The 24,709-nt window shown below is 35.3% G+C and overlaps 1 protein-coding gene across 2 annotated transcripts in view; it reads left to right on the forward strand.

Annotated features, from left to right (window-relative positions):
* The first annotated feature begins 2,211 nt into the window (after positions 1–2,211).
* Positions 2,212–24,709, forward strand: part of fam204a (family with sequence similarity 204 member A) — a 41,528-nt gene continuing 19,030 nt past the window's right edge. The window contains exons 1-7 of one of the 2 annotated variants that reach the window (XM_014469432.2): positions 2,212–2,560; positions 2,639–2,720; positions 2,794–2,824; positions 4,970–5,072; positions 7,139–7,228; positions 21,688–21,797; positions 21,931–22,274. In XM_014469432.2, the coding sequence (XP_014324918.1) occupies positions 2,327–2,560; positions 2,639–2,720; positions 2,794–2,824; positions 4,970–5,072; positions 7,139–7,228; positions 21,688–21,797; positions 21,931–21,982 (702 nt within the window). In that variant the 5' untranslated portion in view covers positions 2,212–2,326 and the 3' untranslated portion in view covers positions 21,983–22,274. Of the gene's footprint in view, positions 2,561–2,638; positions 2,721–2,793; positions 2,825–4,969; positions 5,073–7,138; positions 7,229–21,687; positions 21,798–21,930; positions 22,275–24,709 lie in introns of those variants that run through there. The other variant, XM_023327624.1, reaches the window with a different exon arrangement.

The raw sequence follows: 24,709 nt of genomic DNA on the forward strand, positions 1-24,709 counted from the left end.
TCATAGGAAGGTCAAGGACTTTTACATTATTTATTTATATTTAGGCAAAAACTCAAGTTGGTATTATAAGACTATTTGGGTGAGGCTAAGAGAAAAAGATTATGAGAAAAAAGTCATAAAATTGCAAGAAAAACGCTGTGTTAGAAAAAAGTCATTTTAGTCGTAAAGACATAAGTCGAAATAATGAGAATAACATCTTAATAAAGTTGAAATAAGTGAAAAAACTCAGTAGATTGTGAAAAAAAGGATTAATGACACAAGAATAAAGTCATATTACCAGAATAAAGTTGTAATAATACCAAGAAAAGTTAAAGTAATACAAAAAATTCACAAGAATAAAGTCGAAATAATACAAGTCAAAAGTAATAAAAACACACAAAAAAACCTCATTATCAGAATAAAGTCGGAATATTAGGAGAATAAAGTAGCAATATTATAATAACTCCAACACAAAACATAGTAAAAACTTAAAATGAGGAATGTTGCGCAGCATATAAAGTTATACTTTGGTTTTACAATTGAGAAAATATTTCATCATTTAACATATCAAAGTCAAGTTATTATCAGTAGCAGGACTTTGAAATGGTTATTAAACTATTTAATTTCTTTTTAAAGAATACTTTTTTCTAGTAATTTTACAACTTTGTTCTGTAATATTGTGACTTATTTTCCTTTATTTCAGAAATAACGAGAATTAATTACTAATAAATATCTCCTGAAATATATTTGTTTTTTAAAAAGTAAGCATATTATTATTCCCATAAACTCAACATTATGTCAAATAAGCAAAGACAAAACTCACCGATAACAATATTTATATTCAGACACTATTACCGCTTGTCCATCAAAACAGTTTTTAATAATAATTTTTGTATGTAGATGAGCTAGCTTTAGCATCAAGCCGGATTAAAAATAAAGCACTACTTTTTCAATCGACCTTTTTATATATAGTCTGAAGTTATGGGTCTTTTACCCTTTATCCTGCATTTATGTGACACACAAAATACAGGCTATAATTTATGTATATTACGGTCCCAGCATTAAGATGCAACCAAAAGGGGGCCTAATGTGAATGAATGTGAAAGAGCAATTTAAGGGTAGATGCCTGTGCCAGTGCCAGGGGCTATACAAGATTTGCATGCTAATCATTCTAATAATAATGTCATGCCCAGAGCACTTTAAGCAAATTGCGAACCACTGGTCATAGAAGGAAGCTTATCTGAGTCAGAACATGACACAAATATAGGTTAACATCTGAATGACTCCTGGTAATTCACGAACCTGTTAGTCGCCTGGCTCACCTCAATTAGAAGTGGCTTTCACTCAAGTTTATTCAAGTTTTTACAACTACTGCCTTAACTCTTAAAAGACGTTTTCAGATTTTTATTTGGAGGGTTCTTATGTTATGGGCTATTATTACTAAAGGATACCACTTTTACTTCACTTAATAGAAAGAAAAAATGTCAGTTTGGGAATTTTTCTCCTCACAAAAATACAAAATTATGATGTGCAAGCTAAAAGAGTGCCACAATAACTCCCAATGTTTCAAAACTACAAGCTGCCAACTGTAGGACGGCTACCTGAGCAGATAGCCTGACTAATTACCAGCTAATATCCACTTGGTGTTATTCTAAAATGAACAGGAAAATGAAGAATAGTAATATTGAATGCAATATGCACTTAAAAATCACAAGTCAATTTAGCGGGTTGCTAATCGTTATTATTAAATCACAATAAATAAAGTTACTACTACTACAATATTTTTGCAACAGTAGAAACAATAAGTTTTATTTTTATATTGTTATGTAATGTAGCATTTGGATTAGAGCCATCATCTGATAGTGGCAATACATTTATTTTTACTGACAGTACATGAATGACTTTTTAAAAAAAAAACTTTCAGAGGAATCCATCTACCAGCTAGCTAGCTAAGTATGTAGCTAGCTAGCTATTTGCAATTTAGCACTCAGTCGACTAAGCTGTCGATTTTCAGCTGTTTATAATGGAAGAACTGAAAGAATCATAGAATTTGAATGTATTCCACCTTTGAATATCAATACAAATCTAAACATAATAAAAAGAACTCAATTTGTATAACCGAAACATCCAAATACAGTTTCAGTTTCATCCTCATTCAGTCATTGGTGAGTTTCCTCAACGTCATTCGCTATCAGCCAATGAGGGCGTTCACAGCAAAAACGTCACCGTGTTTACCCGGAAACGAGTGCCTGTGTTAAGCTGTCATGTAGTTCAAGGATTTCCCGGAGTTTTTCACCGAGTAAAGCTAAATATTTTGCATAATTTTAGTTTAAATGAGTGACTCGATATGTATAGCGGGCTGTTACCCAAAGATTTAACGGAAGACGACCTCAGTCCAGAGGAGGAGGAGAAGGATGAACCAGAAAATTATGTTGTCGAGAATCTTTCTGCTGGAAATGTAAGCCATGGTGCTGAAAACTCAGGCTTTCCGGATGATTGTGAATCCACTCAGACTGGGAACGATGTCGACGATGATTCCAGGACATGCAGCATGCCTGGAATATCCGAGGAAATGTGGCAGGTAGGTCCCTATGATGAGCTGTTCTCCTGCTTTTATTAAAGCTGCTGTGAATTAACTTTATTTGTTTGTGTGCTGCAGAAATTTCAGGAGCTCCGGAAAAAGAAAGATGAAATTAAGACAACAAAGATCCATGAAAGAAGAAAAAGAAGACGCAAAAAAGGTAAATAAACTCCATGATTACCTCAGCAAATTTAAAAACGACTTTATTAATTACCTTATTTTGTAATTAACAGAAAGAAAATGCGAGGAACCTACAGAGGACAGGTAAAATTTGTGTACCGTACCTCTTAAAGAATGTTATGTAGGCTGCAAATGAGTACTTTTTAATAAATTCTGCTTTAATTGTCAAACATAGAGTGGATATAGAATATTTTATCTCCTTTTAAAATGTTAAAATGTCAGAGTTTTGTGATATAAAATCATTAGATCTTGACAAAATATTTACTTCATTCTGAAGTTTGAACTGAAACAGTGACGTTTGTAGGAGGGAAATACTTAATTGAAGCATCTTTAGCTTCAGTTTCATTGTTCAGCATCATAACTTTTCTTTCACTTAACCTTGCAAAAGTTCTCCAAATCTATCAGATTGTGAGTCTCCTCTTGTCCTAAACCGTTTTGAGAATATTCCCACAGAGATTTCAAGGCAGATTTAGTTGTCAGCGCTTGCTGGGCCAATCCAAAACGTCCATTTTTCTTTGGGGTCTTTCATTGGTTGATCTGGATATCTGACTGGAATCGGTTTTCTAGCAGACATATGAAAGGTTTGTGGCAAAACTTACTGATATTAACAGCTGTTTATGGTATCACTTTAACTAAAATCCCAGCTATCTGTTATACAACTACAGTGTGTCTTCAGTCAGAGGCTTTTTCAGTGAGACAGACTGCTACTGGAGATCCTTCCTGCCCACAACTAATCCTGTCCTAATAAGCAATTAATCAATCATTTCCTTTCTGATGATTAATACTTGTTGATGGTGAATTTTCTCTACAGAGACTTCATAATCCATTTTATTTATGGTTTCAGTTATTTGTATTCTTTAATTTCTTTTTTATTTATTGTTTTGTTTGTTTTATTTTGCTTATTTAAAATGTCTTCCAGTTTCAGTGTTAAATGTTTTCTACAAAATTAAAGTTCATTAGTTTTCCAGATGATGAACTTACGTTGTTATCTCATTCTATCAGTTAAGCATGATTTATACATAATAAATAAATAATAATTACTGGGACAATTTATCGTCCAGTAAAATTAGTTTTTGTTACAGGCCTGGCCACAACAATCAGCAGCTACAACAACATTTTGAAGAAACTTTGATAATATGAGTTGCAACAACATTTAATTTCCTTTTGGTATGAATAAAGTATATTTTTTAATTGAAATTATTTGAACAAAAGTAATCCCACAGCCCAATCCTTCCACCACCAACATCCCCTATAAGTTTGGTATTGTTTCGGTGATGTTCAGTGTTGTCATTATGCTAAGCTCAGGGATCTACCAGTTCATTTAGAGAGACAATGAGATGGTACCAAAACCAGATCCTTGAGGGACTCCACATGTAATCTTTCTTTGCTCAAATCTATATTTACCAAAGTTTACTAAGAAAGTAGTGAAATGTTCCTTTACCACCCAGCTGAATCTAAATAAATCCTGAGCATTATCTTGTTTTGTGTTTGGCTAATGAAATAATTATCCAAATGTTTTGAATGTTATGAAAATGCTGGGAAAAATAAGTCTGGAAAAGTATGAAATTGGCCTGGACAACATGGCTAAAAATGGTATCATATCAGTCAACATTGATAATTACTGATTAGTTTTATGTTTTAAACATCTGAAATACTTCCAAACTGGAGGCGTGACCTTTGCTGTTTTATCCAGTTTTCACTCCACAGCGTTGTTTTTCATTTTTAAGCAGTTTTGTGGCACAGTGGGGAAACTTGAAACTGCTGCTGCGGAATTTACTCAACAGGTTGTTGCTAGGTAACCAAAGAGTGAGTGAGTTGCTAGGTAACCAAAGAGTGAGTGAGTTAGTTGATTCCAACCACTTTGAGGTTCAGCGGTTCTGTTAATATTATATATATATTTAATGTTGAATATATTACCTATTGATACTGATCATGTGTCTATTGCAATATATATTTTTGATTTGTTGTCAGGCCTTAGTATGACATTTTGCATTTATAAAATCTAACTTGTGATATATTTTTATGTCCTTGTTGGTAATTCATTTGAGATGCCAGAAGTGCCAAACATGTTTTGTTTTCTGGATTTTCTGGAGTAATGTTCCAGTAATTCTTTCATGACTGTTCTCATTTACTGCAACCGAACCAGGAAGGTTTATTTTAAATTATCCAAGCTGCAGTTTGCCTTGCAGTGCTGTTTGTCCACATATATTTAAAATGTTTTGTTGTCAGGGAGCGACAGGACGGCCGGGAGAAGCACTGGAAGGAGCTGAAGCAGTATTTTGGTGTGAACGATCGATTTCAACCCCCTGCCTGCTCCAAGCCGCCTCCGAAGGTAACGAAGCCTCCCAGCCTGTCCTCTGAGCTTTAATTCTGTCTCTATAGCCGCTGTTAGTAACACCTTTACATCCTTTGTGTCTCTGTGCCGCTGTGTCTTCTGATTGTCTCATGCGATTTGACGTGTGGATTCTTTGTAATGACTCAACCTGACACAGAGAAGAATATTAGGGATTATGTTCTGTGACGTTTAGTGATAAGATTAGCCTGTCTGTTGCGCTTGAGATGAAAGTGTGATTTTTTTTCTAGAGAAGAAGTCTGAATGTTAGCAGACAAAAGGAGTAGCTGTAACTGAAAATAATTTATTCCAACACTGGTTACTTCATTTTTCTAATATTACAACTGCACTCTGGTAATACTGTGACTTTATTCACATATCATTACAACATTTTTCTCATATTACTACGACTTTACTCTCAAATTATGACTTTTTCTTGTACAACTTTACTCTTTTTACATTTTTATTCTTCTACTATGAGTTTATTCTGGTGCTGTTACATAACGTTTTTGTCATATTGCAACTTTATTCTCAAAATATTCAGACTTTTAGTCACACGATTTTATTCTGGTATTTTTATGACTATTTTCAAATTATTTTGACCTCTTTCCTCGTATTATTGTGACTTCCCATAATAATTTGACTTTATTCTTGTAACATTGCTACTTTTATCTCGTAATGTTGCGACTCTATTCTTGTAATTTAATTACATTTTGTTTCTTAGCCCTAGCACTGACCCAGAGAAAGCTAAGTTTTAATGGAAAAAACCAGCACAATATAAAGTATTGAACAAAGTTTAGGAATAAAACAAAATAATGTTCGTATGAATAAAATAAAAATCAACACCTCAACATAATACAGCGCTTTATAAAGCAGTTTGTATGGTGTATAAGCCACGTCAAAGTGTTGCCTCATTGTGATGTGGGAGTTAATTCAGGATTTAGAAAATTCTTCACAAGCAAAAATCTGAAAAGTTAACTCACTCTTTGGTTGCCTAGCAACAACCTGCTGGGTAAGAACCAGTTTCAAGTTTCCTCCCGACTTTGGTTACCTAGCAACAACTTGTTGAGTAACTGGCACAGCAGCAGTTTAATGTTTCACTGCTGTCTTATGACTGCTTAAAAATGAATGACAACGTGAATAAAAGAGGAAAGGTCAGATAAATAGTTTGGAAGTATTTAAAACAAAAAAACTAGTTAATAATCATTAATAACGACTGATGTGAAACGCTTATATTGAGATAGCTGCATTATCCAGCCCTAGTCTCTCATATTAATATCAGCCGATCACGATCAACCAAAATGAAGGAAATCTCAAACAGTTTAACGGTTTACCCCTAATATGTTTTCCAGGCTCTGTAGAAATGTCACGACTCATCCAATAGTCGCGACTATTGGATGCTAAAATGCACTTAGCTCAAAAATGCTAAGTGCATTTTTAGCACTTAGCTCTAATAATATGAGAATAAAGACATAGTAATATAGTTATAAAAATACAAGAATAGTCAAAGTATGAGAAAAAATTGAAATAACACAACTCTTCTTGATGATAACATAAGAATAAAATTGTGAGTAGCTTGAGCTAAATCTGGTGCTTCTTCATGTTTTTTGTACATTGTCCCTGTTTTAACTAAACTATTTTTACTGTAAAGTGAAATAGTAGTTAGTAGTAGATTAAATATTACTACTAACTGGTTTTGAGTATCTTTAATGTGGAAATATTAATATTTACGACTGCGATCTGGTGTATTTTATTTACTTTGATGAAGATTTGGCCTCCTGGGGCCTGTCAGCGGCTCTGTGATGGAAATATGTAATTAAAGAATCACATTTATGATTGGTAATCTCCTGTAGCATTTCCAAGATTTCCTCACTAATATCCAATCAAAGAGGTTTTCATTTGTGAGGCGAAATCTACATATTTGTAGTAATGGCGATCATATTAAAAATACAGCCTTGGGGGAAATTTTCAAGTTACTTTGATTTATTTTTTTCTTCTCTCTCGCTTTCTGTCTGCTCGCATTTCAAATAAAAAAGAGAGAAAAAAAACTGAATTTTTATCCGCAGTCCGGCCTGGAAAAGAGCATGGAGGAGGCCGTCGCTGAAGGGGACATTGCAAAGGCGGAGGAGATGAGCGACAGACTCGCCAGTCGAGAGGTACGTTCAGCAGATAGATAAGCCATCTTTGGGCTGTGCCCGCTGTGACAAATCAAGCTAATGGATCCGTGGCCATTTTCTGCTGCAAAGACAGAGAGGAACAAAAACACACGCAGACATCCGCCGCTCAGTCCCGCAGCCTTTTTCCTATTGAGTTAATGGAAAGCCCTCCCCTTAGTTTTGAAGTGCTGCAGTGTCTAAAGGACTTTTGGCTCTGCTTTTTAATGAACGGCTGCATTTCTTTCAAGCCAACTGTTAAATCATTCTGCAGGTAAGAGTTTCATACCTTTGAAGTGTGCGTGTCCCTAAATGCACTGCCTGAAGTTTTACTGAGGCTGGCGTCGGAGATCGAGTGGCTTGGATGTAATTTAGCATAAAATGTAACACACACACACACACACACACATAGATATATATACACACACACACACACACACACACACACACACACACACGCACACACACACACACACACACACACACACATAGATATATACACACATGCATGTAAATTTGGTTTAAAAGACACAAAGCTATACAGTGCTGAGCTGCAACAAACTTCAATGTCTTTGTTTTATGTTTTGTGTCGCTTGCAGCATCAAATGAGCTTCAATCAATAAAAAAAACTAAATGTTGGCTCTGGTTTTATTGTTGGGCCAGAATTTCAGCTAAATCATTTGAATAATACTCAAAATTTTGCCTTCATGAAAATGTAAGAATATGCTTCATATTTTCATCTTGTTTACTGCAAAATACAAAATCTTACTAAATAATTTTGGTTTAGTTTCTAGAGAAAATATATTAACACCCTTGAAATAAGGCAAACTAACTTAAAAGTAACTTTTTAGCAAGATATAGGAGTTTGTTTTAAATAAATATTTTCTTAATATTGATTAAAAAGTTGGCAGATAAATTAACTTATAAGATGAAATAAATGTCTTGTAACAAGTAAAATAATCTGCCAATGGAACTGGCACTTTTTCATCAATAATATTTGGTAAGATTTTGTGTTTTTGCAGTTTTTGTTTATATGATAGTTGCCAGTTCCAGAACGAATGAGGTAAGGCTGCTACTCGTTGTTTTCCCCTTATTTTATTTTACAATAAATTGTATATAAGTGTATTTATTGCAATCCACAGAATAAATTGAAATACACTTTACAGTAAACTGTGAAATATATGAATAAATAACCACTGTAAACATGGCAATATTTATGGAGTATTCAGTGTTAAATATGATGAAACAGTAACAGTCAATTTCTGTTTCACTCATTGCTTAAGTTGGAGAATTCAACTTACAAGTAAACTGTATTTGTATTATTTTTGGGTTTGTCAACTTTAAAGTTTATTAAATTTATACATATAAACATTATTTAAACAACTGAATGCAACAGCTAAGTAGGCAAACATCTTGGAAAAAGTTTATTTTTTTGTCTTGTGATCATAGAGATGTTTTGTGGGAAACGTGAAAAGACGGATCTAAATTTGGTCAGCAGACGTTTTCGCCATGGAGGCCATTTTGCCCAATATTTCTTTCTTTTTGCTGAATCGTGACGTCTGACCAAACCCAGACCGAGGTTTGTAGGTGGACCAGAGTTTGATTAGCATTCACACCTCACCCCCAAAAAATGGACTTTCCAGTCAAACTGATTAAAGCTGACTAAGCATGGCTGGTGGGAAAGAATCTTCAGTTCTGTTTCTGTAGATCAGGGTATGATGTGTTGTTTTTAGAGATCTCTTAGCCTACTTCGTGTTGTCAGCCTGATACTATGCTGGGGCTGTTTTGCTGTTTCAATAATTACTTGCAACTTCATTTTTTGGTCTATATTCGGCTAATGTTGAAAAAACACCATTTTAAACTGTGGTGTTTCCATGCATAAAATTAAATTAAAATCACTCATGAATAAGCTTGTTCACGCGATAAATCATTACATCAACGGATGTAAACAGTTACGTGACAAGCCAGTTTACCTGGAAGCGGCTACATATGGGGCATTTTGGGGAAGCTGCAGTTTTACAGAGGAGCCATGGCTTCAACACGTTGGGACGACAAACAGCTTTTAATGAACTGTGATGCTGTGAGAGCTCTGGTGGAGCCAGAAAAACTACAAACCATCATCGTCCAACTACTTCCTGTCGTCTTCTTTGTCATTTCTGCCAGTAGTAACATCCAGTTGTTGATCACGTGACTTGTGCGGTGATAAAAAAAATGTCCAATACATTTTAGTGACAGACAACTATTTTGATTAAAGAAAAAAATAACATCAGGCACAAAAGGTTTTTATCAAAAACGAGTTTTTTCTAAATTGCCATGTTGCCATTAAGCGAATTCATTTTTGTAATTTCAATTTGCGTAATTTTATGGGTAGTAGAAACACATTCTCTCATTTCTGCCCCAACATTTACTCCAGTCGTATTAGAGTCGGGCAGCATGAAGACCAAGTAAAGCTTTGAAGAGGCCTAGTCAAAACCTGGATTTAAATCTGATTAAGATTCATTCTTGAAAACAAACCTGTGTGGCAAGTTATCTTTTTCAGATAATAAAATCCATTTAATGATCTCAAACATTAACATGTGACTGAAAAAAAAGCAAAAAACATGAAAGCATTTTAGATGTTTTGGATCCCAGGGTGCACTTTCTTTTTCCTGTTCTAACCGGACTCAGAGCTCTTCCATCGTTTGGACCGGTGTTACCAACACGCTCCAGTTTTAATAGACATCGCTCCGTTCATTCCCCGTTTTTAACCAGCAGCAGATTGCTGGAGTTTAAAGGAAAGCTCTGCTGAGTGGCACCTGCGCTCTTCCCTCCTGAAAGCCTCTTACGGTGCTGCCGGGTTGGTTTTAGCCTGAGCTGAGGTTCTCCGCTCCTCGCCGCCCGGCGCCAGAACCGTGATGGGGCCTGACAGCAGTTTGGCAGCAGACACCCTTTGCTGAGCAGTGATAACTTCATTTCAGGGGAAACTGACTGTATTGGAGTCACCAAAACCAAAAGTGATGCAAAGTTTTGCATGTTTACTTTTACAGTCATTGCAGGAATGTCCGAAGTTCTCGTCACATGGGCCAAAACTGTCGAGTCAAAAGTAATCGCAGGCCAAAAGAAGCAACATAAATCAAACAAATGAAGTATCACGATTAAATTTTTTAGAAATAGATAATTATTGTAGAGCCAAAAGTTGAAGGGGATTTTACAGCAGTGTTTTAGGGCTGTTGCAGATAAAATAAATAAAAACAGAATATTTCTGGCAGAAATTTAAAAATTTATCTCAGAAATTTTCAAATATTTGACCTTTAGAATGTTTTAAACGTTAAACATTTTCAACTTTTGAAACTCAAAATTTTTCAAGTTATTTTCTAGAAAATTTCTGAGATTACTCTCAAAATTTCTGGTTTGTTTTCTTGAAAGTTTCTTGAAAAGACTTTGGAGCTCTAAAATTTCAACGCTTTTTCAAGAAAATGTTTTAGATTAATCTCAAAATTTCAAAGCTAATTTCTAGAAATCTTATGAAATTAGTCTCAAAATTTTAGATTTTCACATTTCTGACATTTGGAACTCCTAGATTTTCTAGATTAATCTTAAAATTAATTGTAGATTTTGCATGTTTGCTGATTTTAAAGAAAAGCGTCTAGTTTTCCGTTCATTTTGGGCTTGACTGAACAAAATTATTTTCAGTAATAAATTTTGAAGTTAATTAACTTCAATAAAATAAAAGTCTTTACATTTTATTGGTTTAATTGGTAATAATTTTACCCTTTTTAAAAATCAAAAGTCTCCATCTGCATCTTGGGATTACATTTGGATTATTTTTGAATTGCAGTTGAGGGCCGCACAAAATCAGTGGAAGTGCTACAAATGGCCCTCGCGCCGCATTTTGGACACCGCTGGTTTGTTACGTTCACCAGATCGATGATCTCGACTTCAAGGTTCAAACTGAGGCCTTCGTTTAAACCACAGAGGCTTAGATGATGTTTAATTTACAACGTTATTCTGTCAGGATTGTTACTCTGAGAACAAGAAAAGGTTTTCTTTAAAATAAAAAAATGTAAAATCTTTGCGACAGCTGTGAAGAAGTAAAGAGGCCCGTTTGTCCCTTTCAGGCATCGCTTTGTAAGGGAAACGCTGGGCGACAATGTTTCAGCGTATTTACATCCTCAATCTAACGGATTCGCTCTTATCTCCTCAAAGCAAAGGGAGAGCCGGCTGTCAGAATCGCGCGTTTACAGAAAGAAAACTGTTTGTCTCTGTTGTTTAGAGCTCCCGCAATTCAAATAATCACTTCCATTTGCTCCACTTTTCTGTTTTTCTATCTTAGCATGAAAATAATTTGATTGGGAGAAAATAAAACCTGTTGTGAATGCTCCGAACTAATTCTGAGATATGTGCTTCTCCGTCCGTCTTTGATGCGTCATTATTGGGATTCGAGGTGTTTGTTTTATTGTCATTTCAGCTTTTAAAGCCTCTTTGATTTTGGATTAATTCCTGCTTGTTAAAAGTGAAAGTATTAACAGCTCCAAAGATGCAACAACCTCCATTTTTAAGGTAAATAAATAATATTAAAAACATTTTAAACAAAGCTTTAGCTAAGCTATTTATGGCGTTTCTTTACAATCTGGAAATCCGGTTTTTCTTTTTCTACTTACTGGTTTTAAAGAAATGCTGCTTTTTTCATTATAAGCAAAATTTAGTACTTTTATTAAATTAGTTTTAGTCATTTTTGCTGAACTTTATCAGGTATGAAACAGAAACGTTTAATATCGACTACAAGTCAGTGAAGGAATCTTTATTCATTTAGCTAATTTCTTCACTTTTTATTCAACAAAGAACATCAATAAATATGAATAAAAATAAACTCTATTACTGTGCGCAGGTTAGTGAAAAAAATCAATGGCCTCTAAGTGATAGGTGTCTTCAATAAGCCTGTTTCAAAATGTAAAGACTATTTTATCACCATTTGTCATTACGTTGGTCCCCCAACTGTTCGTGGATCGGTAGTCACAGATTTTTCTGAAAATTAAGACGCAGTGCTACTTGATACATGATTGGCTGGCGTTGGCAAACCAGCCAATCCAGCAGCTGCATTCCACTTTGCTTGTTGCTGATTGGCTGAATCCCTAAGAGCAGAGATAAGAAAGCTGTTAGCTTCTGCGTTAGCGCTAAGGCCATTTCCTCTGTGCGTATTTATGTATAAATAATTAAACATGCCGTCACTCAGAGCACAAACATAGAATTAGACTGAATAGATCCGCCCTTATGGATTGGGAACATCTTCACTGATATTAATATTGGATCGGTCCATTTCTAATTAGAACTAGAGATGAACTGATCCGATACTGACAGTGTCCTGATCTATAAGGGCAGATCTATTCTGCCTGATTCTAAGCATTATTATTCATTTTACCTTATATTTTGAATCCATAATTACACTTTCTGAACCTTTGAACAGAAGGTTTGTTGTAGTTTATCTTTTACATGTTTGACCAAAATATTCAAACTATAATTTTTGTCACTTTCACACTGTTAAAACACTAAATGTTACCAAGTATTTTTTATCCATTTCCTAGTAAAAATATCTTAGTAAAGTTAAAATAAGACAAAACTTACTAATAAGTAACTTTTAAGCAAGATATACAGGAGCCTGGTTTAAGTGAATAATTCCTTAATATTGAAGAAAAAGTTCTGGTTCCACTTGGAGATTATTATAACTTGGGGAAAATGTCTTGTTTTAAGATAAATAATCTGCCAATAAAACAATAACTTTTTCATCAGTATTAAGAAATTATTCACTTAAAACCAGCTCTTATATTTTGTTGAAAAGTTACTTATAAGTTACTTTGTTTTATTTCCAGTGTACTAAGATATTTATACTAGAAACTGGAACAAATATACTTGGTAAGATTTTATGTTTTAAAGTTTAAATTGGATGTTTTACTCCTGATTTTACTGACTAAACAAATTGAAGTTGTTTTACATGTTTGATGAAGCTAGTGAAGCTATTTAAGTACAGAGTTACCAAATAATTTTCTAATTAAGTAAATTTATATTTGTGTTTAAGAAAAAGGCTTTAAATCAATTCAGTTTTTTTTATTTATTGGATCGGACGATGGCAAGCTTCAGGTATCGATATCAGAAGTGAAAAAAGTGGATCGATGCGTCTCTAGTTGTAAAAGTTCAAAAGGTTTGGATACGTTTGATATGCAACAAAATGCCACAACATCCCCAAAAACCCAGTTTGGCCTTTTTACTGGGTTCTGAATGGACCGTTTTCACCCAGATTAACCTGATTAGCCAAACCGTTTGAAAATTGCTCCCTTCCTAATAGGCTGCACAATAATTAGGCGTATGAATATGCATTAGCAGGAGCGGTTTCTGCGGCTGGTTATGGAGCGTCCCTCATTATGTCTGAGCTCATGATTCAATAGGCGGCTGAAAGGAAAAGCCCCGCTGTCCTTGAAATCTACCCTTTGGAAAGCCTCGCCTAAACGCCGCCGAACAAAGGTGCTGCCGCGTTTTGTCAGAGGAGACATGGTGGCTTAGTTAAAACAAAGAGCTGAACTAAGAGGGTTTCATGATATTTATGTTATTTAACACCTTTTTTTTCTCACCACCTTCTGTTTGCAATCAAAAAAAATTAATGAGCGCAGCTTTTGTGGGAAGTGTTTTTTATCAGATTGAGCGTCTCCGCCCTGCGTCAGCCTGCTTCCTCCAGGCTACAGCGCAGAGTTTAGGCTAACTCTCCTTTTATTTATCACTGAATGAACTTATATTGTATCTCAGTGTGACTCACACTAAATGTTCGCCCCTTCATTTTGAAATGGTTTTTTGAAACGGGTGCTAAGCTTTTATCAAATGCCTGGGAATCTCATTTGGATTATTGTATTTCATTAATTACTTGATAGACAAAGCGTACTTTTCAATGTAGATTTGTGTGCTGTTTAATTAATTAGCATGTTTTCTCTTTTAATTAAAGCATTTTTTTAAATTAAAGCCCACAGCAAAACACATATATAATTTGTTTGTAATTAGGCCTTAATTGGTGGTAGTGGAAGCTTAGCACCCTCGGTTTCTTTTTTTATGATTGCCATTTTATTGCCAGTCACTCATTAATTAAACTGTTTTTTTTTCTAATTAGCTTATGAAACTGTTGATGGCATATTATTCTAAGTGTGAGTTCAAAGCCTCCCTCCTCAGAAGGGGAGAGATAATGGAACGGCACAAAGCAGGGAAACTTTTGGAGATTTTTTTGTTGTCTATTCCCTGAAGATGACATGACATGGAATCAGATTAACAGAAAGGAAGTGGAGTTACGCTCTCAGTCCCAGAGTGGCTCCTTTTTCCTTTTTTTTGTCATGTAATTCTGTTTGTTAAAGTGAAGACAAGATTACAAAAACCTTCCCCAAAGAGGAACGATCAACTTTTGTGGGAATACAGCAACACAGAGGTGACGGATTCAGGATCTGAAGTTGAAATTGCTGCGATTTTTAGCTGCAATTATGAAATTATCATTAAGTTCTCAGGAGAATCTGTTTCAATTTATCTATTGCGGCTCAAACTAGTTAGTTCAAATCAAAATCACGTTATTATTATTGAGTTTTACTGGATGATATATTTTCCCAGAAGTTATCGCGATAAACGGTTTGAGACCAATAATACAATGGTAATATTGTAAGATCACATTCTCAAATTTTAAATTTAAATGATCATTTAACACTGGAACTGGAAAACATTTTAAATATCCAAAATAAACAACAAGAACAACAAATAAAATGAATTATGATGTCTCTGTAAACAAAATTGAGACCAAACAAACTGAAAACTTTTATCATCCAGTTTTTGATAGAAAGAGAAAATAAATTATGCAAATAGAAATGATTAATATTGTTTTTTTTTCATTCAATAATTGATTTATTTCTTATTGTGACAGGCTAATAGGTGATTGTTTCTATTTTTTTTTGTATTTTTTGTTCTCTTTTTATTAGGTTCCAAATTAAAAAATAAAACAAAAACTATATAAAATTGAAAATGTATACTTTAACAAGAATAATAAAATCTTCTACATGTTTAAAATAAAAATAATAATGATGATTCTGTAAAATGTAAGCATTAACATATGCGCTAACAAACACGCTAGTCTAGCGCTAGCAGTAGAAATGACTCGTTGTTTTTGCCAAAGACAAAAAAAATTCCTTCAACTGGTAAAATCTGACACCACTTTATTTTTGTTCACATTTCATGAAAAAGGAAGTTGCACTCAGTGTCTTTTCCAGTGGTTTTTGGTGCAGCGCCCCCACAGGCCAGGAGGGGAACAGGCTTTTCAAAGGGTTTGTGTGGAAGTGAACCGCAGCAGCTGAAAACGTAACAAATGTTGCTACTTTAGTCCCCAGTCTCCACCGAGTCTACTGGACTATCAGGTGTGAAAACACGTACAGATTTCCAACATCCCAACCTTAGTCTGCAACCCGATCTGGGTGGTATTGATTGACCTCTTGGCCTTTTGACCCCCATCGTTGTTCCTGAAACACTGAAGCTTTCTCAGCTAAAAACACTTTTTTCTTCTTCTTCTTTTTCCCTCCATTCATCCTCACTCCAAAGAAATCATCCTGAAATAGCACCCAGGCTGCCTAATCTGATATTCATTCCTCTCTTATATAGCCCTGCTTTCCCAAAGTTGACTAAGGCCACATTATTTAGGCATTAAGGTGGTGTGATAAAGGAATTAGGCTGGTCATTAATCGTTTACACGTCAAATGCAGCGGAGCAGCTCGGGGAGGTGATTTAGTGAGGCAAAGCCATATAGCCTCTGCTAATCCACCTCTCACACGTTTTAATTGGAAGAGGCTTCCTGGATAGGAAATTTATGAATGGGTTTAAGGCCATTTCTTCCTTAAAGCCATCATTTATTTCATATTGTTAATAGGAGCTTTAACACTTCATCCACACAGAGACGCATTTTTTCCTCCGGTTCAGCCATTGTCTTTGTGTGCCTTTAATTGCCGCATAATGACGCAATAAAGTGTTAGACTCTGTCTCTTCTACATTTAAGCAGCGTCATTTCTTTGTGGCTCCATGTTTGAGTCCTCACTTGGATCTCCATGACGACCCGAACAGAAAACAGTGTTGACTTAACCCTCCTAGTGGCCTTAAGCCGCCGCTGCAGCGCCGCCATTGTGCATTGATTTTTTTGTTTTTCTTCAAGTCTTCTAAAGGTCAGATAATTAATCCTCTGAATAAATCTTTTTTTTAAGGAGAGGCCACACAGGAGAGAAAGAGAAACGGCCGTGATGGACAATTAATTGTATGTTAATATGTGATGGAGTGGGAAGAATTGCCGTTTAGGAGCCACATAAACAAAGAGCGCAGGAGGTTTCCTGTCTCTTCCTGCTTTGTGCTTCCAGTGCGATTTCTCACCAGCCTCTGATGTGAAAGGATTTGGCACTAAGATGCACGCAGGAGAAAGAGGAGGAGGAAGGGGGGTGGGTAAAAAAAAAAGAAAAAAAATCCTGAAAAGTGGATCAAAAAAGTAAATGAAAAATAATGTCATATTACTGAAAATATGAGAGGCTAATTTGTGCCGACTTTTTGCTAATTTCGTTCTCGGCGCAGAAAGAGGAGCCGTCACCTGCTCGGCGCCGCGGCGCTGACAGTGCCAGTGATCCATGAAATAAGCTGCCGCTGGCTTTGTTCAGATAAGAATGAACAAATCTGCACAATGTACTGCTCTCCGAATCTCATTTTCATACTTGCATGCAGGCTAAAAGAAATAAGCTGTTTGCAGGCTTGATTAATCAGACATTTGAGGGCTTTTTTTTGTCTCTTTGATCTGCTCTGTCTCCTAGGTAACTTGGTTGACATTAATGTTGAGCCGCAGTAAAGACAATCAGGGAGTGTAGACTAAAACTGATAAAATTAAAGACCTTTAAGCTTTAAATATAGCAGAGGGTATGCTGGGAATTTGAAGGGAAGTGGGGGGTTTAGCTTTGCTGCAGGAATGTAGCAGGAGGCGTTTTCCAGACCTGCAGGAGAGCTGGTTAATGTGGGTAATCCTGTGTAAAAACGCTCCGCGCAAATCTGCAAATAAAACCGTTTAGCATCACTTCTGTTTGATTTGCAACCGAAATGAGCAAATATCTTCTCATTTTTCACTTTATTCTTATTCTTTTCCAGTTAAAGTGAATGATTTTGAGTCTTTGTTGTGTTTTTTTTATGCTTCAACTGTCCTAAAATCTTTGAATTATTAAAAAAAAGTTTGTTGTAAAAGGAGGAAGTTACCTTGTAAATAATCAAAGGTGCACACTGGAGAAGATGGAAACGCATTTAAAATGTCTTTATTTTACATTGCAGCTAGAATAATATCAACACCGTTGTGATGGAGCATCAACTGATAACTGGAAAATTCATTCATGGCGTCACATTATAGGAAAAAAATTTAGTTATTAAGAAATATTTAAAAAAATATGGCAAACAAAAATGTTAAAGAAGTAAAAATAAAAAAGATAAAAATGCAACATTATATTGAACATCACAATTAATTACAAAATTATGAGAAAAAAAATCCCAAAGGTTTATGGAAAAGAGTGAGAACAACAAATAAGAAACTATTTTATTATAAAAAAAATTAAAACACAACAGAAAAATGTCAGTAAGACGTGAAAGTAAAAATAAAAAGGATTGAAAAACTAATATTACATTGAATATCTTAATGAATTGCATCATTATGGGAAATCTTACAGGAACACTATAAATTATAGTGGTTCAAATTTTTATCTATATATATATATTATTTTTAGATTTATATCTAAATATCTTCTATAAATTGTTCTCTTTTTTCCCACATAAAGTGACAACATATCCATTCATGTCAGCCAAACAGGAAACGATGCCAGGCGACCAAATTTGGTCACATCATGTTGGTCAGTCTGGATTTCAGTCAAAATACCATTTTTTATGGTCATTTGTTTGTTTTTATTTGATCCAGGAATCCTTCAGTTGCAGTTGGAGTTTATCAGCATTTATTTTTCTAAATTAAGTCGATTTGACCCATTTAACCCCAACATTCCCCCATCAAGACGTTTTATCTGGAAATCTGCTGCATACAGTGGAGCCTTCATCCCTTACGGTGGAGAAAAACACGATTCTGGGAGTTTAAAACGTATAAAATGGCAGAGAAGTGCAGAACTGTCACAGCCTGTGTGCTCCAGGTTATTCAGACGCGTTCAGAAATCTTGCAGTGACTGTATAGATGAATGCCTGCAGGGCCCAGCCGCAGCCCAGCACTTGCAGCCAGCCGAAGCCCTTATCTTAAATCCAAGCAAAGTACCATTAATCTTTTTGAAAGACCTTTATGGCTTTTAATGTATCCCAAATTAGAACATTTTACACCCTTGGTTCCTGAAATATGGTGATAAAAAGCCTTTAGAGTTTAATTTTTCCTGCCTGCTCGCTCTGACCTGCTTAATCCCAGCATGCATTAAGAGATATTTTAGTTTCAGTCTTTCTAATAAAGTTTATCCCACTTAATTATAATTGAAACATTTTTTTTTTTCCACAGTGGTGGCACATTTCTTCATTACCTTAAGACTTGCTCTCCCCGCTGATTGTGCTCTGAATATTACAGAGAATTATCCAAAGGTTTGGTGAAATTGTTCCAAGTTGTTTATCAAAGTTCGCCTTTGCTCGAATAATAAACCTATCTCAGGAGTGAAAGCAGCGGCAGGATTTTTCCCCTTTGTTTCGGGGCTTCTGTGTGTCTGGGGTTACTGGGATTACTGCGCTTCACAATGCGCGCATGTCTTCCCTGGGATTTCAATGTTTGCCTCTTGCAGTCACGGTCATTCTCTTCATCTTCTGATTTCTGCTTCACTCCAAACACACAAAGTCGCAGACAAAAAAAAAAAAAGAAAAATGCCATTACGACTCTGGTGCAAAATCTGCAGAATGGTGGAGATTGTCTCTAATTATGGATTGTAGTTTTATTACATCATTTATTCTTGATTAATTGGGTTTGGGGTGGGATATGAGCTGCATCTCAAAGTATAAAAATGACTCTTTTTGTCTTTGTATAACAATAGAACTCATAAACAAAGAAAATGTAAAAAATTTATAATAGTCTCTGGTGACGAGTAAAATTATTATAGTTAACTAAAACTAACAAAATAAATGTAATTGAGAAAACATTTTAACTGAAATAAATAAAAATGATAACTGGGAAAAACTAAAACTAAATGGCCCTAATGGACCCACTGCAGGCTGAGATCACGCCCCCTGCTGGAGGGCAAAATAACTCCTAGCTGAAGATGACTAGCGTTGGATTTAGCCGTCAAGTTATCAACTTAATGCATTAAATCTTAAATGTACAACTGATGAATGAGAGGAAAAGGGACGCAGTGCTTTGCTAGTAATTGTCAACACAACAAGGTCAGGAAAAAGTTTTAATTAAGAAAAGCAGTAGCGAGGACGTGGGAAGTAGTTCAGCTATGCTAGCTTGACTTTTATAACATAACATGTAAATGTGCTGCAGAATTCAATGCGTTTCGTTTCAGGTAAAAAATAAAAAATTCGACCTAAACACCAACTCTGACAGTAGAGCAGCTGTTTAAATTAGCTAATCTAGCACCGCTGTGTTAGCTTAGCTAGTAGCAGTGGTAGCTAATCTATCACGGCGGTCACTTTTTAATAATCGCAAAATAAACATCAAGCCAAAAAAAAAAAACTGTAACAGACTGAATGTTCTGTTCTTTACGTGGGAAATGTTTGTCTGTTTTTTGGTGTCGAATCCTGAAGCATAAAGTGGCGTTGTTGTTGGTCGCTATGGCAACGAATCTGTCTGCAGCGTAGCCGACATAGAGACCGAGAAATACATGGTTTTGAGTTATTCTTCAACAGTTTTTCTGCGTTATTTTTCCCTTTGCTGTGCTCCACTAAATAAATAAATAGTAGCTTCATCTCCAGGTTTCATTTTGTCAACGGGATTGTTCCACCGCGGCGCCGCGGCTAAAAGAATCATGTTGTTGCTTTCCAGTGTTTCCAAATTTGCGGATGTAAATAATATGAAAAGTGTTCGTATCACGTGTTTATAAAACTAAAACATACTGAAATTCTAGATATTTTCATGTTCATGAATCAGTTTATTTATTAGCCTTTCAAACTGACGTGAAATTCATTTTCCCCCTACTTAAGCATTTCACATCAAGCAATATTCCATAATTTGATGTCAAATTACAATCACTAGTCTGCAAAATGCCAACAGGCAGAGTTAATAGAAAACACCGGAGTCAGCTGATTATTCAACATTAATTGAATAAAGGTTTTGAAAATACTGCTGAGTATTCATAACCCAGTCAATGTATACATTTTCAATTCTGCACCTAAAAATTAAGCTAAGTATGAAAACTAAAACTACTACTGGAACTAATTAAAATTAAACAATGTTTAACTAAAAACACTCTAAAAACTAATTAACACTAAATTAGACAAATAAAAAGTAAAAAAAAAAAGGCTCTTTGAATTTAGTTTAACTGAACTTCATTGTATAATTAACATGTTTTACTGACTAACTTTATTTAAATAACATCCACTGCTTTGCAAAAGTATTTCACATTACAGCCAACATGTTTGTTTTTTTTGACAGACGAACACAAAGTAATGGTGAAGTGAAACGGCTTTCATTTTATTTTATTTGTTTATTTATACGGAAACCGATTCGTCGATCACACGTCTTTTCCGAACCATCCAGGTCATCAAACCGGCCGATCCGGTTCCGTTTATTATCACAATTAGCTTCAAGCATCACCTGTGTAAGTCAATGAAACTGGTGTCAAACGTTTGTGTCATTTTAAAGATGTTAGTAAAAATGTTTTCAGAGGTCAGCAGAGGTGTGTAGGTGTTTTCAAGGTTTGGAGAGTTCTTGATTTCTGTATAAAGTCCATGAAAGTATTGATATTCAGTGCAGTTTTATAATGAAATACAATCCAGTGTTTGATTAAAAGCCTACATTTGGAAAATGTTATTTACAGTTAAAACCACGTATTTAACTACAATAAAAACTCAGATACATTTTTTTCTCTGTCTGAAGATAAATCTTTTTTTTGCTTTGTCAGTTATAATCACCGTAATTATTTCTATGTCTATTATTTCTAAGCAAGAGAATTTTTCACATTTTTTCAGAACATTAAACTTTGTTATATTTTAGTTAATATTGTCATTCCTGCTGTAGATTGTAGCATACTGTCATGAACTACTAAATTGAAGCTGTTATTTTCTACATTAGTTTGTTTTGTTTTTAACTTCAAAGCGTGGTGCTGGAAAAGTTTATAAAGCTGATTTAGTGACTCTCTGACTCTCCTCATATCGTCCAATTGAGGGATAGTTTTGTGTTTACGTTGCTATTAAAGGTATTCTGGTGATTTCTGGGAGGCGTTTCACAGAAAAAGACTCATTTCCGTTTTTTTCTGTCCGTCTGTAAATAGATGGCTGTGCAAATCGCTCAGGCTGCTGATTGCCGTGACTTTGTGCATCGCAAACAGGAAGAGGAAGCGTTGAGGGCAGCGAGGAAGAGGAAGAGGCAGATCGCCTGGGGGTAAGACATCCACCTCATGTCTCTGTGTTTACGTCCGCCGTCACGCCCCTCCCGCGGGTGGCGCTCTGGGTGAAAACGGCGCGGCGGAGCCACTTCTCTGTGGTTTTTGATGCTTTTTGTTTTTGTTTTGCAGGTTTGAGGCGAAGCAACGATGGGAAACCAAAAGCAATATGGGCTTCATGTGATGAAAATGGAGGAAGAGGAGTTAATTTGATTAAAAAAGTGTTTTTTTTCTTTTCATTCTTGTATGTTTTGAAGGCATTTCAGCAGCTGAATGTGAGGGGGAAATGTCAGGCAGTCGGCTGAGAGAAAACCAATCCAGAGTGAAGCAGAGAGAGGAAAATAATGAAGAAGCATTCAAATTAATTCCCAAGGCGCCCACTGGTGTCTGCATTGTGTTATTTTTCATTACATTTCAGTGATTTCAGCCTTTTTTCCCTTCCCTCCCCTTCAAATTAAATCTGGTGTACATTACTGGATGATGCGTTTATTTATTGCTGTAAAGTGGGTTAATCATGAAGGCGCTTCTTTCTTCTGCGCAGGAAGAGAAAGGGAAGATTAGAGCGCTAATGCAATGTACAGGATAATGTGCGATCGGATTTGGGAGCAGAAAATGAAATTTGGCTGCTGTAAACAGTTTGGAGCGGTCGCAAACTGCAAGTTTGAAACAGAGACTCTGCTGCTGGCCCGAGCCCAGCTGGGAGACGAGCCTTTGTCTCTGCGCCCGAAACAAGAGGCACACGCGTTCGTGTTTTTTTCTGAAGCCTACACTTGCTGCTCATTGTGCGCTGAGCTCCTCTGCAGCATCGCTTAAACATAAAAATCCATATTCCAGTTTCTGCAGCTCTGATCTGCTTGGATCTGCAGCGGAAACGCGCTGAAAGCTTCATTCAGGAAGTCTTAAGTCCAAACTACAACAACGTATTAGAGAAATCGGAGACAGAAAAAAATGGAGTAACATTTTTGCCAAAAAAACTCAGAAATTTCCTGGAAAAAAATCTTCTACTTTTCCAGAAAAAAAACACAACTTTTAGTTTAATCTCAGAATTTTTTTTAGAAAAAAACATTACATTTTCTCCATTTCAAAAGTTGACAGTTTTGAAATTTCCAACTTTTAAAAAATGTTTAAATTTTGAAATAAAGAAAACTTCAAATTTTCTAAAAAAAAAAATAAAAATCTGAGAATCTCAATATTTCTGTGCTTTTCTAGCTAACTTTCCACTTTAAGAGCTCTGAAAATTCCTTGTTTTGTCTAGAAACTTTCTTAGTTTAACATTTTTTTGTTGCAATTTTTTTACTTTTCAAAAGGAGAAATTATAGATTTTTTTTCTAGAAAATTTCTGAGATTTACCTCTAAATTTTTTAGTTTTGTCAAACAAATTTCCACTTTTGTAAATCAAATATTTTCTCGTTCTAACTAGAAAATTTTTGGAACCTCAAAATCTTTTGAAAAAAATTCTGAAATTAATTTCAAATTTTCCGAAACGTTTTTTAGCTAATTTTCGGCCAAATATTTTTAGTTTTTTCTAGAAAATTTCTGAGAATTTTTTTGATTATTTACTTGCAAATATTTGACTTTTTAAGCCTAAATTTCAGAGTTTTTCTAGAAAATTTCAGAAATTACTAAAAAAATTTCAGATTTTTGGCGGAAAATTAATTAACATTTTTTTTCTAACTGCTCTGTCCACAATATGCCATCATACCAAGCAGCAGGAAGAAAAGGGAAAAAATGCAAGAGAGATAATTGCTTTATTTGTAATGATGGGCTTTTTTTCTCAAAACAGATGATTGCTTTGCTTCAAGGTAATGAGAATGAAATTAAATTTAGCCAAGTTGTTTGCGTTGCTCATATTGAAGCGGTTTGTCCTCCGGTGAGACGAGAAACCTAAAGAAAAAGTCCTGCCACGAACCGACCCGATCTCCAGAAACCGAGCCGCTTTGTGGGAAATTCTGCGTCACGTTTCTGTCTCTCTCCCGGTTGTTGAGAATTGCTGCTAATTAAACTGTTAATTATCTCAGTAATGAGAGGCGAGTTAAAACTGCGTTAGGCTCATCAAAGTGCGGCGTGGGATTTCCCCGCTTTGATGGCGGCTGTGAAGAATATCTAAACTCAGGATGAGAAACATCAGAGATGCTTCATTAAATGAACCAAATGAGGGGAGGAAAGACGAGCGCTGACGTGAAATAAGTTTATTTCCATAAACTTGGAGTCAAAAAGACTCCAGTGGGTTTTTGGGGTTTTTCTTTCAACAACTGAAACCCTTCATCAAAGTATTTTCATAAATTATGGAGACAAATGATCATAAGATGTGTTTTTTATTATGACTTTGGTTCTGATACCCGTTTGGACCAGCTGATCTTTGACCTCTGATCAAACTGAAATGTCTTCAAGCAGATGGTATCTAGCAGTATTTACTACAATCTAATTTCTGTTATGAGAGAGTGCTAGGGCCATATTGTTTACACACGAGAATAGCTTCAAAATAATACGAGAGTAAAGTTGAGAAAATAATTGTCAAAATAGTAGGGGAACGAAGTCTTAAAAAAACCCGAATAAAAACGAGCAAACACACTGTAATTAAAGTTACCTAAATTAGACAGAAAGTAAACGAAATAAAACTAAACTGTATGAAAAACCCAGAACTTTTTCAACCCAGATTTTGGGGGCGTGGCCAGCAGCAACTCATTTGGATTTAAAGTGACAGAACCGTAAAACAACTCAAAATACGCAGAACTGATCAGACTAACGTCATTATCTATGAATGATTTTGTGCTAAAAATGTAGTAACCATATTTTCTATATCCTGTCCCAACCTATTAGAGGACTGATAATAGGTCACCTTTAAAGTTTTGCTTCATGCTGGTCATTTTTTCCCGTTTTAACATTTCCTCAGACTGGAGTAAAACTCACC

This window comes from Xiphophorus maculatus, chromosome 22, assembly GCF_002775205.1.
Source record: "Xiphophorus maculatus strain JP 163 A chromosome 22, X_maculatus-5.0-male, whole genome shotgun sequence".
Taxonomy (NCBI): Eukaryota; Metazoa; Chordata; class Actinopteri; order Cyprinodontiformes; family Poeciliidae; genus Xiphophorus; species Xiphophorus maculatus.